The sequence below is a fragment of the Microtus pennsylvanicus genome, chromosome 5 (assembly GCF_037038515.1).
Source record: "Microtus pennsylvanicus isolate mMicPen1 chromosome 5, mMicPen1.hap1, whole genome shotgun sequence".
Lineage (NCBI taxonomy): Eukaryota > Metazoa > Chordata > Mammalia > Rodentia > Cricetidae > Microtus > Microtus pennsylvanicus.
The window spans coordinates 75,386,700-75,403,486 of NC_134583.1; the positions used below are offsets into that span (position 1 = coordinate 75,386,700).

At 45.6% G+C, this 16,787-nt stretch overlaps 1 protein-coding gene across 1 annotated transcript in view; it reads right to left on the reverse strand.

Moving 5' to 3' along the window:
- Adam12 (ADAM metallopeptidase domain 12) overlaps window positions 1-16,787 on the reverse strand; it is a 306,281-nt gene that overhangs the window by 53,621 nt on the left and 235,873 nt on the right. Inside the window, exon 11 of the mRNA XM_075972576.1 lies at window positions 13,798-13,946. Within this exon, the coding sequence (XP_075828691.1) occupies window positions 13,798-13,946 (149 nt within the window). The remainder of the gene's footprint in view (window positions 1-13,797; window positions 13,947-16,787) is intronic.

The window sequence follows — 16,787 nt, forward strand, 5'->3', positions numbered from 1 at the left end:
TGAAGAGAGTACCAAACTGGGCTCTCTTTTTGTAGCTTTTTGTGACACCAAAGATCTTGCTTAGTCCATCGTATGTACTTAAGCACACAAGTTTGTTTCTCTCACAGCCCTTGGCAAACTCATCACAGTACACCATTCAATACATTTAATAAATTGTCCCCTCGATACGCCAGGTCAGCAGCTAATTGAACTGACAGACAGCAATGGCAGACTTGAGCACAGCAATAAAAGTGGAGAAATTACTCGGAAAAGAAGCCATTTCACACGCTTCTGTCCCTGGGCACAAGAACACTTTAAAATAATTATACCTGAGACCCAGAAAGGAGAGCTGCTTTCAGATCAGCGCGGAGAATTTATCTCCGACACCGCAGCCATCCTGCTGAGGTTCCTGCTCAGAAATGACCTCTTTTGTTAGATGCCCTCACCCTTTTCTCTGCTATTTAACTACCAGGCACACTGGGGGCAAGCTTACCGCACGGAATGCAGGGTTAGACATAAAGAGAGAATGAAGTGGAAAGGTGGGTGACTTGTAGGAAAATAAAACCCCACGACTTTTCAGAGAGAGGAAGTCGCTAAGGGCTTCTCACTGTACAGACAGGCATGGCTTAATATCCAGCTGTCTCCCAACTGCCAAGTCAAACAGGATTAGGAACAACTTTGGCTTTGAGAAGTCTGCAGCCAGAAAAGCCTTTTCTTGTTCGAGCCTATTGTGTGCTTTTGTGGCTGTATTCTTGGGGTGACTCACACTCGGCCAATTTATCAAACCTGACAGAAGTCAGGAGATATCAGCCTCATGAAAGCTCTCTGGGAACCGTTAGGCAACAACCACTTTTCCAGAAAAATCAGGCTTCCTGGCCAAGCTGCTGGGAGGAGGCTGATTTCAGGGGCTGCAGGTATTATGGTTCCCCGTGGCTCTGTTGTATCTCTGGTCATTTGGTTCAGTCTCTCAGTTCCCTATTTCAGTTCAGGAATGAGGAAGGAAGAGGAAGGGACCATCTCAGGCCCTGGATGAGCATAGCTCAGACAAAACACAACTGTGTGATAGAGAAAGCCCGCTTTGGAGAAATGCAGTGGGAAGCCACCCACATTTATCTCTTTAAATTGACTGAAAAATAAAGCTAGAAGACAACATAGTATATCTTACATGATCTAAGTGCAAGGAAGACTTTCTGAACAGGACTCCATTTGCCCAAGAATTAAGGTCAGCAATTAACAAGTGGGACCTCAAAGAACTAAAAAAGCTTTTGCATAAGTAAAGAAACAATTAATCAAGTAAAGAGGAAGCCTGCTGAATGAGAGAGCATCTTTGTCAGCAATACATGTGGCACAGGATTAACATCTAGAATATATAAAGAACTCAGAAAACAAAGACTCAACCCCTGCAACCCCAATCCATTCATAAAGTGTTCTACAGATCCGAACAAAGAGTTCTCAAAAGAAGAAATATCTTAAAATTATTTTTCACTCTTAGGAATTAGGGGAATACAAATCAAAATCAAGATCACTTTGAGACTTCATCTCACCCTAATCAGAATGGCAAAGAGCAACAAAAACAACCAACAATAAATGATGACGAGAATGTGGGGAGAGGGGGTACCCCCACTTATTGTTGGTGGGCTAAGAAACTTGCTTCACCACTCTGGAAAGCGGTGTGGATAATTCTCAAAAAGCTGAAAAAAAAATAAATCTACCATATGATCCGTCTATACCACTCCTTGGCTTGTTCCCAAAGGACTCAACACCCTACTTCACGGACACTTGCTCAGCCTTGTTCATTGCTGCTCTTTTCACAATCGCTAGGACATGGAAACAAACCAAATGTCCTTCAGCTGGCAACCAGAGGATGAAAATGTGGTACCTCTACACTATGGGAGACTATTCAGCCGTAAGGAAAAAAATGGAATCATGAACTTGGCAGGTAAATAGATGAACTATGAAAGATCATTTTGGGCGAAGTAACCCAGACCCAGAAAGACAAGCGTCATAAGCTTTCTCTCATCTGTGGTTCCCAACTCCAAGGCTACAACACGGAGGACTGCCGGAACCAGGAGAGTAAAAGGGGCTGGCGGGGTCAGCAATAGAGAGGGGCATAGCAGGTTATGAGATCTGAAAAAGGAAAGGGTGTGTTTTTTCTTGAGGGAGGAAAGATGCCAATACAAAAGGAGATGGAAGGAGGAGGGTAAGGAAAGGAATCATGGTAGTACTTACCTAAGATTGCATTCATATAAATCCATGTATACACATGCACATATATAGTTTAATGATGTTATCCTGCTTGGGCTGACAGAGCTTCCCCCAGTAGCCACAGACTAAAAAACTCCCCATTACCAGGCCTAATAACCTCCCTTTGATTTAGGCTTCTCCCGTTTCCCATGATTGCTTCCCAGAGGTAGAGGACAAGTAGTTAAAGATACCGTACACTTCAGAAATCTCACTTGGACACAAAACCTAGAGAACCCAAACTGGATCTGACTTGAAAGTCTTCTCCCTAAAGACAAGTTTTCATAGTAGCAGAAGGAGCTATGAATCTTGCAAGGGAGAGAGGCGACCAATGGTCTACTCAGTGATGGTGCCTATGAACTACAGTGATGATCAGCATGCCAACCCCCAGGCTAAAATGGTGTTCTCACATCGTGGTGGACATAAAGATTGTTCAACAAGAGCAGACCTGGTACTGGAAACCTAGGCATCTATCTGGGGCTAGTGGGGTTGTGGATCTTGGAGGAGAACCCACATTTGCCACTTTTAGTAAATCAGCATGCCATTCCTACCTGCATTCTAAATATCTGTCCTCGGACCCACAGAGAAGTGTAGCTCATCAAAGGCATCAAAGGCACCAAAGGCACAGGGACCCTTTCAGAAACCACAACTGGCCCAAAGTGGAGAATAAGTGACTGTGGGGGGTTCCTAGATGCATTTCATATGTCTCCAACACAATCCTGCGCCCAAGGGTCAGGGAACATTTTAGAAGAGGGGCAGAAAGAGTGTAGGAGTCAAGAGGACAGAAAATCATCCGTGAGATTATGTCTCCTGTAAATGACAGGAAAGCTCCACCCATGATAGCTCAATAATATCTTATTTAGGTTGCCTAAATAAGACCTGAGTGAGGATGAGCCAATCAACATACTAACGTGGAAGGGGAAAATCTCAAGGGGAGCCACTACAGGCAATTAAGATACGCTAGGAGTAGCATCATCCAACCAACCAACCAACCAACCAACCAACCAACCAACCAACCAACCAACATCAAATCATCTAACTTAGGGTTTCTATTGCTATGAAGAGGTACCATGGCTGTGGCAACTCTTATAAAGGAAAAAAATTAATAGAGTGGCTTACAGTTTCAGAGGTTTAGTCCATTATCATCATGGTGGGACACAGTGGCACTCAGGCAGACATGGTGTTGGAGCTAAGAGTCCTACATCTTGATTGGCAGGCAACAGGAAGTGAACTGAGACACTGGGTGTGGCCTGAGCATATCTGTATAAACCCTTCACCGCCAGGCACAGCACATACGTGCAACCAAGTGGGCCCTTGAGTTGGGCTGGCTGGCACCCCTGGGCGATTGGCCTTGCCTTCATTCTGCAGTCTGATGGGATTGCCATGCCGCTTGTGGGGACCACCAAGGTTCATGGCCTGTCTTCCTTCCTCCTCATTCTTAAGGGGCTTAGAAATGCTGACAACACTCATTCTTGGCTTAGTAAGCCCCCTTGCTGATACCCCATGAGTCAAATTCCATCACTGTGGCTTTTCAGCTGAAGAAACTGGAGTTCAGGGAGGTGAGGCATCTTACCAGCACCACAGTGAAGCAGAGCTGGAACTGAATTCAGGGTTTCTGAACAGATGTCCACCATATTCATTCCCTAGGCCTCTAATTAGGACAGCTTGCTCTATGGTGTTGGGGGAAGACAAGAGCTGAGTCCATTCTGCTACCCGATGGTGTATGGCTGGATACGAAGAACACTGGCTCAGAGGATGGACTGGAACTGCATCTTTGTATTTTTGCAAGAATAGCAGTGACTTCATCTGAACTGATGCTGACCCAGTGGGTCTTGCAGATGGGCTACAGAAGGCTAAGGAACACACAGGCTGGGGTGATGGCCCCAGAATGTCCTCACCTCAGTAAGACATGGCTGTGGTTAATAGAAAGCACCTGGAACACGGAATGGCTCCATCTGCAGAACATTATTGTTCATGGGCTAAACATGCGAACTTTAACCTCTGATCCTCCTCTCTGGAACCTAATGAAAGTGCAAATCCAATTTCCCAGAAATTGAGTAAAGACATGCTAACTGTGCTGTGGTGAGGTGAGCCACGCACGGGAGGCTTCTGGATGCTACCACAGTGGGTTTCTCACTTCTGCGCTGAGTAGATGTTTCCTCCAGGAGCAAGTCCTGAAAGCTGAGAACCCACAGGCAGGGACGGGTGGCGCTCAGACTGAAGGAACCTCTTTTCTTGGTTGGTTCTGCAGAGGCCCCGTGTCAGGTGAGCTGTTTGGTTAAATGGAAAGGCTGCTGCTTGTGGGGCTTTCCAAGGCTGGGCGCTGATAGACGTAAACAGGCACTGTGCTTAATGAGGGGTGATTTATACATCTCAGGTAAGACATCTTTTTCTGCTGCTGCACCCAACACACCTGCACAGCCCATGCATCTCATCAGACCTGGTGGGTAAAACAGCTACAACAGAGAAATCTGAACCCAGGCTAAGGCAGGAATCAGCACACACCCTGTTCTTGCCCCACTGGGCAGCTATTGCAGGGGTTACCACCAGGGAATACAGGAACGGCGAGAGGAAGAGCTGGAGGTGCCAAAGCTCACTGGAACCTGGTGAGGGGCAAGAGGCTGGGCTGACAGCCAGAAACGGAGCCTGACCAGGCAGGGCCCGTGTCCTCCCTGACCTGCAGTCTTCTCGTCTGAGAGATGGAGCTGAGTGTGTCTGTGTTCTCAGGGCTATGACAACAACACAAGAAAGACACCAGATGAGTATAGAGTCGGGGAGAGGTCAGGTGGGGGTGTCTCTTCATATGTTCTAGAACTGTAACACTGTACATGATTTCTGATGTGCCTCCAGGAAAAGCCCCACTGGGAAGACCCTACATTCTGCAAAGCAAACTGCTCTCATCTCCCTAGTCTTCACGGAGTGCACGCAGAATGGCAACGGGCCTGGCCTCCTCATCCTGTGTGTTTACTTGACTCTTTAAGTTTGTTTTAAAGTTTTCCTATTGATTATATTGAGTCTGTTTTTGTAAGCTATTGTAATCCCTCTGTATAAAGACATGGTGCACACAAAACAGGCAAACGGAGGTGGTGCCAATGCTAGGTTTGATAAAGTGATGATGATTAGACAGGTTTTTCCTCTAGAGAGTTAGTCATTAAAATATGAAACAATGATTGTGTTTTAATGGTCACACATCGATTCATCTACTCATCCAATCATTATCTACTCATCCATCCATGATCCATCACCCATCCACCAACCTACCCATCAATCCAAACAGCCATCCACTCCCCTATCCACCCAACCATCCACCAACTGCCAACCCACCCATCTTTTCCTCGTCAATCCACCCACCTCTCCATCCATCCATTCACCCACCTATCCACTCACCCATTCATCTATCTGCTCACCCATTTCTCCCCACACCTATCCATCCGCAAACTCTCTACTCACCATCTATTTATCTACCCATCTGTCTACATCCATATACCTCCCCCAACCCATCGAGATGCTTACCACCCACCCATCAATTCGTTCACCAACACATCCACCCACCCTTCCATCCAGGAAGACTTATTGGTTCTAGTACATGCAGGATGCTGTTCTAGGTGCTGGGGATTCAGCAATGGATAAAACAAGTATCTGATCTCATGTGGCAGATGAGAATCTTATGGTTCCTTCTGGATGGCATAATTACAGAGAGGCCCAGAAGTAACCTGTGCCTTCACGTAAAAGCTTTTGCACCACTTTCTAGAAAGAGGAGGAAACCATGTGGGGTACGGGCATGGGAGGGAATGGGGTCAGGGAGAGCTTCAGCTGTAATGTCTTTACTAATAAAGTGAAGATTAAAGAGGCCATGACAGAAAATAATTCTGCTGTAGTGATGTAATTTGAAGGAGTTTTGCAGTTTAAAATGGGGCTGTCTTCTGCCTCCCAGAAGTTGCACAGGGACACAGCTTTGTCCTAGGAAGACCTTTGTCCTAACATGAAGTCCAAATATGGCCATGGCTACTTTTCATGTGGCAAACATACTAGGAGGTGACTCAGCTTTAGATCCTGGGGCTTCTGCTTGGATGGGTCAGAAACTTTGTGACTTGGTGGACATCTAAGCACCAGTTCTCCTATTTTGAAAACGGACACACTTGTGTCGTCTTCTTTTTTTTTTTTTTTTTTGGTTTTTTCGAGACAGGGTTTCTCTGTTGGTTTTGGAGCCTGTCCTGGAACTAGCTCTTGTAGACCAGGCTGGTCTCGAACTCACAGAGATCTGCCTGCCTCTGCCTCCCGAGTGCTGGGATTAAAGGCGTGCGCCACCACCGCCCAGCAGCACACTTGTGTCTTCTTCACTGACCCAGGGCAGCATAAGTGCCCTCCACTTCCGGTGTCACTTGCCCTGGACTGGATACTCAAGGAGCAATGCTTTCAAAGTGTCCAGCCCAAGAGAAGAGGACAATTCTGCCATGCCCTGGGACCATCAAACAGTATTTGAAGTCCGAATTAACTGCACATAAACCCCTTTCTTTTCCAGTAAGCGGCAGCTCCTTACCCAGGCACTAAGCAAGAGCTAGAGTGCTGTATGCTAATGAGGTCTTCTTGCCCTGTTTATATTCCTGCCAGGCCATCATCCCCTAAACTACAGTCAGGACGTAGCCTACTCTAGGATGCTGGCTGGATAATTAAATTGATTTTGACCAGTAATATTTCATCTTCCTGGAGCCCCCCTTTGCCATTAGGCTCTTTCTTTCTTTTTTTCCCTGGATTTTCATCCTTTATCCCACCACTTTGAGAAAAACGATGAGGATTTGATTAAACGGAGGAAAAAAATAAAAAACAAAAACCCGCTCCCCCAAACCTGCCCTCCTCAAATGAGATGATTCAGAGAAATAAGTGCCTTCAACTCCGTCTTTGTAAATCCCTCCACGTCCAGAGTGTTCCAAGATCTTACACAGCTGCTCAGAGTTCAGAAGGGGGTAGATTTGGATGGTGTGTGTATTCTGTGTGAATGACTCTTGGGCTCTGGTACATCTTATCAGCTGCTGGGAGCTTCCACAGGAAACCACTATTCATTCCACCCCCTTGACATGCATTTTCAGACAAATCCTTTCAAAAAGAAATTCCATTTTAGCACGAGACGAGCTGGAGATGCTCAGGGAGAGGACAGCTTGACTTCTGCTCAATCCCTTGAAGGCTCAGCCTGGCCTTTGCTCCCAGATGCATTTTCAGCTTACCCCCTTCCAGTTTTGGCTCCCTGCCCATAGGGAATGAAATTATCGGCCATTCTCATGAAGATTGAAGTGTGGTACCATGGTTGAGTTTAAAGATTTCTCTTTATCTCTTAGAGCAGTGGTTCTCAGCCCAGGGGTCTGAAACCCCACAGAGGTAGCCTATCAGATATCCTGCATATCAAATATTTACATAGATTGGACCAATAAAAAAATCTCCTCGCCATATAATAATCAAAATGCAAAACATACAGAATAAGGAAAGAATATTAAGAGATGCAAAGGAAAAAGGTCAAGTAACATATAAAGGCAGACCTGTCAAAATTACACCCAAATTCTCAATGGAAACCACGAAAGCCAGAAGGTACTGGACAGATGTGCCGCAGACACTAAGAGACCATGAACACAAACCCAGGCTACTATACCCAGCAAAGCTTTCAATCACCATCAGTGGAGAAAACAAGATATTCCACGACAAAACCAGATTTAAACAATACCTATCCATAAATCCAGCCCTACAGAAAGTACTAGAAGAAAAACTCCAACCCAAGGAAGCTAACTGTACCCACAAAAACACAGGCAACAGATAACCTCACACCAGCAAACCCCAAAGGAGGGAAACACACAAACACCACCACTGAAAAATAACAGGAATTTACAGTCATGGTCATTAATATCTCTTAATATCAATGGACTCAATTCACCTATAAAAAGACACAGTCTAAGAGAATGAATGCAAAAGGAGGATCCATCCTTCTGCTGTATACAAGAGACACACCTAAACCTCAAGGACAAACATTACCTCAGAGTAAAGGGTTGGGAAAAGATTTTCCAATCAAATGGACCTAAGAAACAAGTTAATGTTTAACAAAATAGACTTCAAACTAAAATCAATCAGAAGAGATGGAGAAGAACACTTTATACTCATAACAGGAACAATTCATCAAGATGAAGTCTCAATCCTGAACATCTATGCCCTAAATACAAGAGCACCCACATATTTAAAAGAAACATTACTAAAGTTTAAATCACACATCAAACACCACACACTAATAGTGGGAGACTTCAACGCTCCACTCTTACCACGGGACAGGTCAGCCAGACAGAAACTTAACAGAGAAATAAAAGAACTAACAGATGTCATGAATCAAATGGACTTAGCAGAAATCTACAGATCATTTCACCCAAACACAAAAGAATATACCTTCTTCTCAGCACCTCATGGAACCTTCTCCAAGACTGACTCGGTAACAAAGCAAACCTCAACAGATACAAATGAATTGGAATAACCCCCTGTGTCTTATCGGATCAACATGGTTTAAAGTGAGAATTTAACAACAACAACAACACCACTACTCTCAGAAAGCCTACAAACTCATGGAAATTGAACAGTGAACTATTGAACCACCCCTGGGTCAAGGAAGAAGTAAGGAAATTAAAGACTTCCTAGAACTCAATGGAAATGAAGGCACAACATACCCAAATCTATGGGACACTATAAAAGCAGTGCTAAGAGGAAAGTTCATAGCACTAAGTGCCTACATAAAGAAAGTGGAGAAATCAGATATTCACATTACAGTTCATAACAGTAACAAAATTACAGTTATGAAGCAGCAAAGAAATAATTTTATGGTTGGGGGTCACCACAACACGAGGAGCTGTATTAAAGGGCTGCAGCATTATGAAGGTTGAGAACCACCTTCTTAGATGAACATACAAGTGCCTACAGATGGATGCTATGGTACCCAGGTTAGCTCAGACAGAGTAAAGAAGATGCTCATTGATGAGACCCTCCCATACCTACAGAATCTTCCAATCAGAACTCTGCCCCTTTCAACTTGCCACCTCCAGATCCCTTGCCGGTCTCTCCACTATGAAGAATGCCAGTTCTCTGAAATCAAGGATCCTGCCATCCGTGCGCATGCACGTGCATGTGCAAATGTGAGTGTGTATGCATGGATGAGTGTGTATCAATGTATGTGGGGAGGCCAGAGGTCAACACTGGGTGTTTTCCTCAAACATTCTCCAACTTACTTCACTTCTTTCACTGAACCCAAGCTTGCTAATTGATTCGACTAGCAAGTTAGAAAGTCCCAGGAGTTTCACTGGCACTGGGATCACAGGTACCCAACGCTGTGCTCAACTCTGTATGTGGGTGCTGGGGACCCGAACTCAGGTCCCCATTTAAGAGCATTCCATGCTCAGAAGGCAGTATTGTTTACCATTGCCCCAGCTTCCCTGCTCTTTCAATTCTTTCTGCTTCTCCTTTTTTTTTTGTCAGTGTTCCCTGAGCCTCAGAGGGGCCGATGTCGATGTCTCACTTGAGTTGCGCATCAACGGGTCAGTTGCTTCCAGCACTTGACCAGCTGCAAGGCTCCAACCTGCAGGGGTTTTGTTGCCTGGTTCTTTCATCTCTCTCTACCACTATAATACAAATCCCCTCAGCATCCCCCTCCCCCCACTCTGGGCTTTGGTGATTAATTCACCCACTTGCTTAGGAAGTTGCTTTCTATCTGAGAAAATTAAAAACACCACTTTCTAGACAGGGATGGGGGATCATAATGGGAACCACACAGATATGAGTCTGACCTGCTATGGGTGTATACCCAACATCCATCAAAGAGCGTAATGTGTGGCCGATTCCAATGCATTCCTCCCAGACTGCCTAAGTGCCTAGCTCTCAATGATTTTTTTTTGTAAAAATTAAAGGAATCAGTGGCTCTATTTTTGAACATAAATCTTAACATTCCACTGTAGCAAGTTATATTTACTATCATGTTAACTCCCAATGTGTTCTTGCCACTCCAATATCCTTATTCCTATGAATGCAGCACACTCAACCCAGGAAGACCAAGAGCTGCAAGGAGCGTCTTAATGGATGGATGCTGCTGAATTTAACTCCTACACAACCCCCACCCCCAGACTTCACATACAAAGAGTAATTTCCAAGGCAGGTCTTATATGCTCAGTCTCCAAAGACATAAAACACAAGGCACTCACGGGCTCCCAATAATTAATGAGACAAGCCACAGGGAAACTCCCCCCAGATAGAGCTGCCGCGCGCAAGGAAATCAGGCGCCCTGGTTTGTACAGGACCCTGTTCTATGCTTGTGTTTGCAAGACTCCCAGTCCCACATGTCAGGGTTGAGGGTTGGGCCATGATTTTAGAGTTAGGGTACAGGCATACTGTGTGCAGGGAAAACCAGCGACTCTACAGGACACACACTTTAGTCCATTTCTGGTATTTATGTCTTTTTGATTCTGAGCTCTTATTATCAAATCTGCCCATTAATCTATCTCTTTCTGAGTGTCCTTCAGGTTCAGACTTCAACTAACCAGCATTTCTGATACTAGTCATCCATGGGTCAGTCAGCAGAGTGGAAGAAATTAGAGAAAGGGTAGTGTTTGAATAGGTTTAAACCCAGAAGTCCTTCCTACAGCTCAGTGGGAATTCTGAAAAAGGTCCAACTTCTGTGCTTGCTGTCCCTGTGAACGAAATGACACCCATACTCCTTTGTCTTTGGGGGTGATTTATAGTTTACAGAGGCAAATGATCTCATTTAACCCACTTCCCCTCCTCTCCCAGGGACCCCATGAGGCAAGGGAACCACCACTATGAGATAATGCTGGAGCAGCCTGGGAAATTCCACCATAGGTGATGGATGATAGGGGATTGTCTGGGCTCCTTGGCTTTCCCCTCACTCTGGGCTTTTGTGATTAATTCACCCACTTGCTTAGGAAGTTGCTTTCCATCTGAGAAAATTAAAAACACCACTCTCTGGACAGGGATGTGGGATCATAACGGAGAACCAAATAGAAAAAGATTTACACAAAAACACAAGCTCAGCAAAAGAGAAAACTCTGACATTGCTAATAAGGAATAAATCAGATAAAGGCCATTAGCAAGCCCCTGGTGTGTGTGGGAAGCCCTCAAAATGTTTTGCTGAGCTCTTAACAATATCATTCCTACCTGAGGTGTTCGGATATCTCTAGGGTAATTTGGCTTGCACTACTCGGCACAGCCATGGACACCTGCCAGCGAGAAAGACCTCACACAAAACCCCAAGAGTGCTAGAAAGCATGCCTGCAAATGCCTGTGATCTTTCGGGCTGTAGGGTCTTCCTCAGCTGAGCACTCCCGACACAGTGCTTCCTATTCAAGAGGATGAGTGGGTGGCGGGCTGGCTGGGAGGCAGGGGAGACATACAGATAGACCTATGCATTTTGCCAACAAGGCTCACAAAGGCCCAGGGGTTTGCTTCTCTGCCTGTGTGCACAAGAACCCTTGATTGGGCCATTGGGTCAGAACTGGGATGACATGGTTTCTTCAATCTAGACTCGACTTAGACTGTCCTCTTCCATTTTCTTTGATCAAAAATGAGAAAGCACGAGCTATGTCAGCCGGCAACGCAGTTGGTCAGCGGGGACCCTTCCTGGAGGTGTGTGGGTAGATGTATTAGTGTCCACGGGATAATCAGGGGAATGAGGCATGGAGATCATTTGCTCTGTCCTCTGAATGAGTTCCTCAAGAATGAGAAGACACAAAGACCACCCTGCTGCAGGCCAGCTCCCACCAGCTCAACCTTGAGCCACTCCACACACTCCCCAGGGAGGTTGGCCCTATCCAGGCCCCCGGGATAGTGAGACAGAGTTGCATACAGGCCTCAGACCAACCTCACACCCTCAGCAATGGCTCCTGGCCCTAAATGCCCAGCTGGTTCTTCCCCTCTTTCAGGGTTTATATACAGAGAATGTTATGTTTCAGTGGGGCCAAGCTTCCTTTCAGAGACTACCACTTGGCAGTCTCTAGCTGGCACATTCAGCCTTGTGACATTGTGACATGGTGACATGATGTCATTTAGAAAGTTCACGCTTGAGAACTGCACAACTGAGTCGTAAAATTAAAATTGCAAAAGAGATACCTCATTTTGTTTTAAGTGGGTATACAATTTTGTGTCCAGTCAAGTTCATCTCTATTTTAGGTTGCATGTAGCCTGTGGGCTAAGGGTGGGCCAGGCCAAGAGCTCCCCGGTAGTGTGGCTTTAAACTCTCTTCGCCTTCAGTCAGGTCCTGTTATCACTAAACAAGGCCTATGTGACCCTATTTAATTATGTTCAAAGCAGAACCAGGAATGAGAGGTTGGTCCTGCAGGTTTGGAGAGCCCATGAGGGTAACCTGAAGCAGCAGTAACTTGCGGCGAAGGGCAGGCACCTGGGCAGTGGCTCACATGAGGCTGCAACGCTTTGGTACGGGCTGTGTGGTTTAGCCCAGCCTTTGATTGGTGGCCTAAAAGCCATTGGTAGGAGCCCCTCTGGGGGCTGTTTGCAAAGGCAAGACCACACTCTTCAGTCCTTTCCTCTTCCTGCAAAGGTGAGACTACATTCTTCAACAATCCTTCCCTCTTCTGGGCCTTAAGCTAACAGGCAGCTAGTCTCTCACAAGGCATGATTTCTCCTTGGCAGCAACACTTCCCAGAACCCAGCTGTTGGGTCATTGGGTCAACACTTTGGCCCTTTCTGTCACAATTCAACAAACTTAGACAGGAGACTTGGCTGGGGAAGCTTCATGGGAGAAGTGTCTACATGGTCTTGGGTTTTAGGACAAGGACAGGGCACCATGCCCAGAGTGTGCCCTCCTTTTCTAAGCTTGCCTAGATCAGCGCAGCTTGGGACAGTTGTCAGAAGATACCAGGTAGCATCTGAGTCACCCTCACTCAAGGGCTTCAATAGTAGGACTAGCTTCTATGTTTCCTGGAGGAACTGAGTCTCAGGTTGCAGAAAATCATTGAATGAAATGGAATCACCCAATCTTTGGAAGCAGGAAAGTCATTTCGTTCAACCCCCTGAGGTCTGGCGAAGTGATCTGTCAACATGGATACTCTAATCAACCCTCACCCCCATCCAATCAGAGGCAAAAAACACCTTCTACCCAGCATGCTTCAGGATGTGATCATCTAGGATACATGACCCATTTCAATCTGTAGGGTAAATTCTCAAGGCCCTCAGAAGCCTGGCTCCTCCAGTTGATGTCGGCTGAAACCGAATGCTCAAATCAGAAACATGTGCTGAGATTGTAGGATAATTTGTGATTTCTAAATAATAGCATCCATCCCCACCACATCCCAGGGAAGAGGCCAGCCCTTGTGCTATGTGGCATTGAAGCTGGCTGCCCATGACTCACCAGAACACACAGTCTACTCTTGCTCCCTGCACAGGAATTTCTTTCAAGAAACTTGTATAGATTCTTTAGTCAGAAAACTGGGCGGGGGAGAGGGCGCGTTTCCTCTTTTTCTAAGATGTTTCTCAGCACACAATTCAAGCTGTGCACCAGGCAGTCCTGGGCCACTGGAGCCTGGCACTTACCCGGTGGAAGGGTTCATGATGCAGCCTCCTTTGTCTGCCGCCATTCTGCAGCTACAGCCCCTCTCCAGGGTGTCATGGTTCATTCCGAAATTGTGGCCCAGCTCATGTGCCAAGGTCACGGCAGCGCCAAGGGGGCTGTCTGAATGGTCCTCGAAGGAAACACAAGAGCACAGATTTACAGTTCACATCTGCTTGGCCTTGTCTCTCCCATCTTCTCGTTCCTTGGCATTTTCCCATCATTAACACTTGGTTTAACTGAATTTCCCATAAGGCTCAGTACAGAGCCTTGCTATTAACTCTGAACATGGGAAGTAAGTTGGCCTATTTCATTAAGCCCATTTGGGGGTTCTCCTGGTGAAGGCTGTCTCATGGATATGTGAGGATTCTTTGCTGATCTCCCCTCTGATAAACACCATTGAGAGGGGCAAAAAGTTATTCCTAATGATAGAAAGAAAAGGCTACCTCATCAAGAGGATGCTGAATGGAAGATGCTTTCAAATTACCCCTGAGCAGCTAGACTCAACCCTCTTTGTTCCTTTCTGCCTGGTAGGGGAAGATTCTGGGCAAGTTTTTGACAGCACACAATAATAGTTGCTCATGTAACATAATTCACTGGAAAGCTGACTGAACTAAGATTATAATTCAGTTATGCCTCACTCTTGCTGACCCTTTAAGTTGACCTTGGACATAGAGAAGTTCCCCTTCTCTGATGGAGCCGCCGAGGTTCACATTAACCTTTGGCTACCATTGCTGGCCGCTTCCAGCTTACTGGAACCCTTGGACAGCTTGGCTAGAGTAGACACTTAGAAACAGCTAAAAATATAGTTACTTAACTGAATCTAAGACTGATTAGTTCGTAGATGTGATTTACAAAATTCTGCCAGCGGATGGCGTCTTGAAAAAGGTATTCGGATCCCTGGATAAATGAGTACCTTGCTTGAAGTTTGGTTTGCATTACCCAGAAAAGCGATAACAGGTTTTCCGAAACATATCCAGAAGAGAGTATGATGATGTGTTTTAGAAAAAACTCTTATTTCTAGTCTTCATGGGGACTCTGGGTAAAGGTGTGTCTCTGTGGGTGCTGGTGTATTCACTGGCGGCACCACCAGGAACAGGGCTTTCTCACTGGTCTGTTTTCTGAGACACAAAGACGTGTCTAGGAAGCCAGCTGTTCTTAGACCAGATGAAATCCCCGATAGATGGCTTCATTTCTATCTCACAGTTTCCTGTTGTAGGAAGCGTCATAGACACGTATCAGGCAATAATCCTTAATAGCATGCCCTGGTGAAGAACACGGTGCTGCTGGAACATGTGGAGGGCAGGACTTAGTTAGCACACGTATTGGCACAAAATTCCAGGAACTCGTTCCTCAAGCATACTCAGTGGCTGGCTTTTCTGTTCTGTGGAACGTCACGGCTTTGTTTCGAATTGTTTAAGCTATTTTACATCATGCTTAAGTGATTATATGACTCTATCTTAAGAATCACTGGTAATCCCTTTAGACCGGCTTCCAATGAGGAAGAACACATCTTTTTGCGTGTCTGATGGCATGTCCAAATCAAGAGGGCTTTTTGTCGTTGTTGTCTATGCTAGTTAGATACAAAGACGTGACTTTAGATTACTAAATGCAACAGTTGACTGTGTCTTGAAAAAAATGGAGAAAGGGTCTTGGAAGTCCTATTTTTAGGTCTCTAAGGGTTCCTCTCTTTCTGTAAACTACTTACTTTCTGTACATTTGGGGGTCATTGGGTATGGGGATGGTCACAGCCAATATGCATGAATCCAACTTCAGGATGCGGGATAATGGAAAACTAGCGTAGATGTTTTAGGTCTGGGCAGGATGTGGATTCTGTTGCCTACAGAAGTTAAAGCAACTGCACGGTGGTATCCACACCCTATCTGATATTTCTCTGTGGGATAAAAAGGGTGTGTGTAATGAGAATATTATCTGCCATCCAATTGGTGGAGCCAATTTTTAAAAATTATTTATTTTTAATTATGTGTGTACGTGATGGTGTCTGTGTGGGGGTTTGTCCATGTGAGTGTAGTAGCCATGGAGCCTAGGAAAGGGTACTGGGTCCTTTGGAGCTGGAGTTACAGGCGGCCAGGAGCTGCCTGACTCGAGTCCTGGAGACCAAGGCGAGGTCCTCTGGAAGGGCTGCACGGTGAACTCTTTATTGCCGAGTTATTTCTTCAGTCCCCTTGATCTAACTTTGGTCATGACTTGATTCTCACGGCATGACACCCAAGCTGCATCTATTCTCATCTTTCTTTTACCTATTTAAGATGAATGGTTTTTCTGCATGATTGTAAAGACGGAATCTTAGTACTTGCTTCCATAGAAATAGTGCAAGGAATATGAACTGGCAGGTCCTTTACTCTGTCATGTGGTACATGGGATGTTTGAGGCCCATGCAGGGCAGGACTCACTTTGCTTATGAAGAATTCCATTTTGGCTCCTAAATGTATTTGTGCCAGTTTTAAGTGGCAAAGTCAGTAGCAACTAACCATGGAACCATGAAACTGAAAATTACTCCCTCTTAAAACTTTACAGTCTGTTCTAGGAAAACATAGTTGCGATCTGACTCGAAATTAACCTGGCACCAGCAAAACCCAAACTTTCCAGTGACTTCCATGGTGGAGATCACCGGCAGGGCTTCCATGTTCAAAGGAAACCTGAGAGGGGATGGTTCAAGCCAGCAATCCAGCGAGTGGGTGCAGGCCCTCCACATAGGCTACCCACGCGGTGCACGCTTGCATAAATGACCTACCACTGCTCCCAGGCGGGAGGAAAAATGTTTATGTACCGTCACTAGGAAGATTAGATTAGGCAGTATGCAGAGAAAATAACACTCAGCAGAATGTAACCGTTTCCACCCTTTGCTACAATTGAAGGCTCACAGACAGCTCTATATGAAGGGTGGGGAGACAGTCACAGCTTCTTGGGAGGGCAACAGTGTATTTGTTTAATAGAGATGGAAGGACAAGGC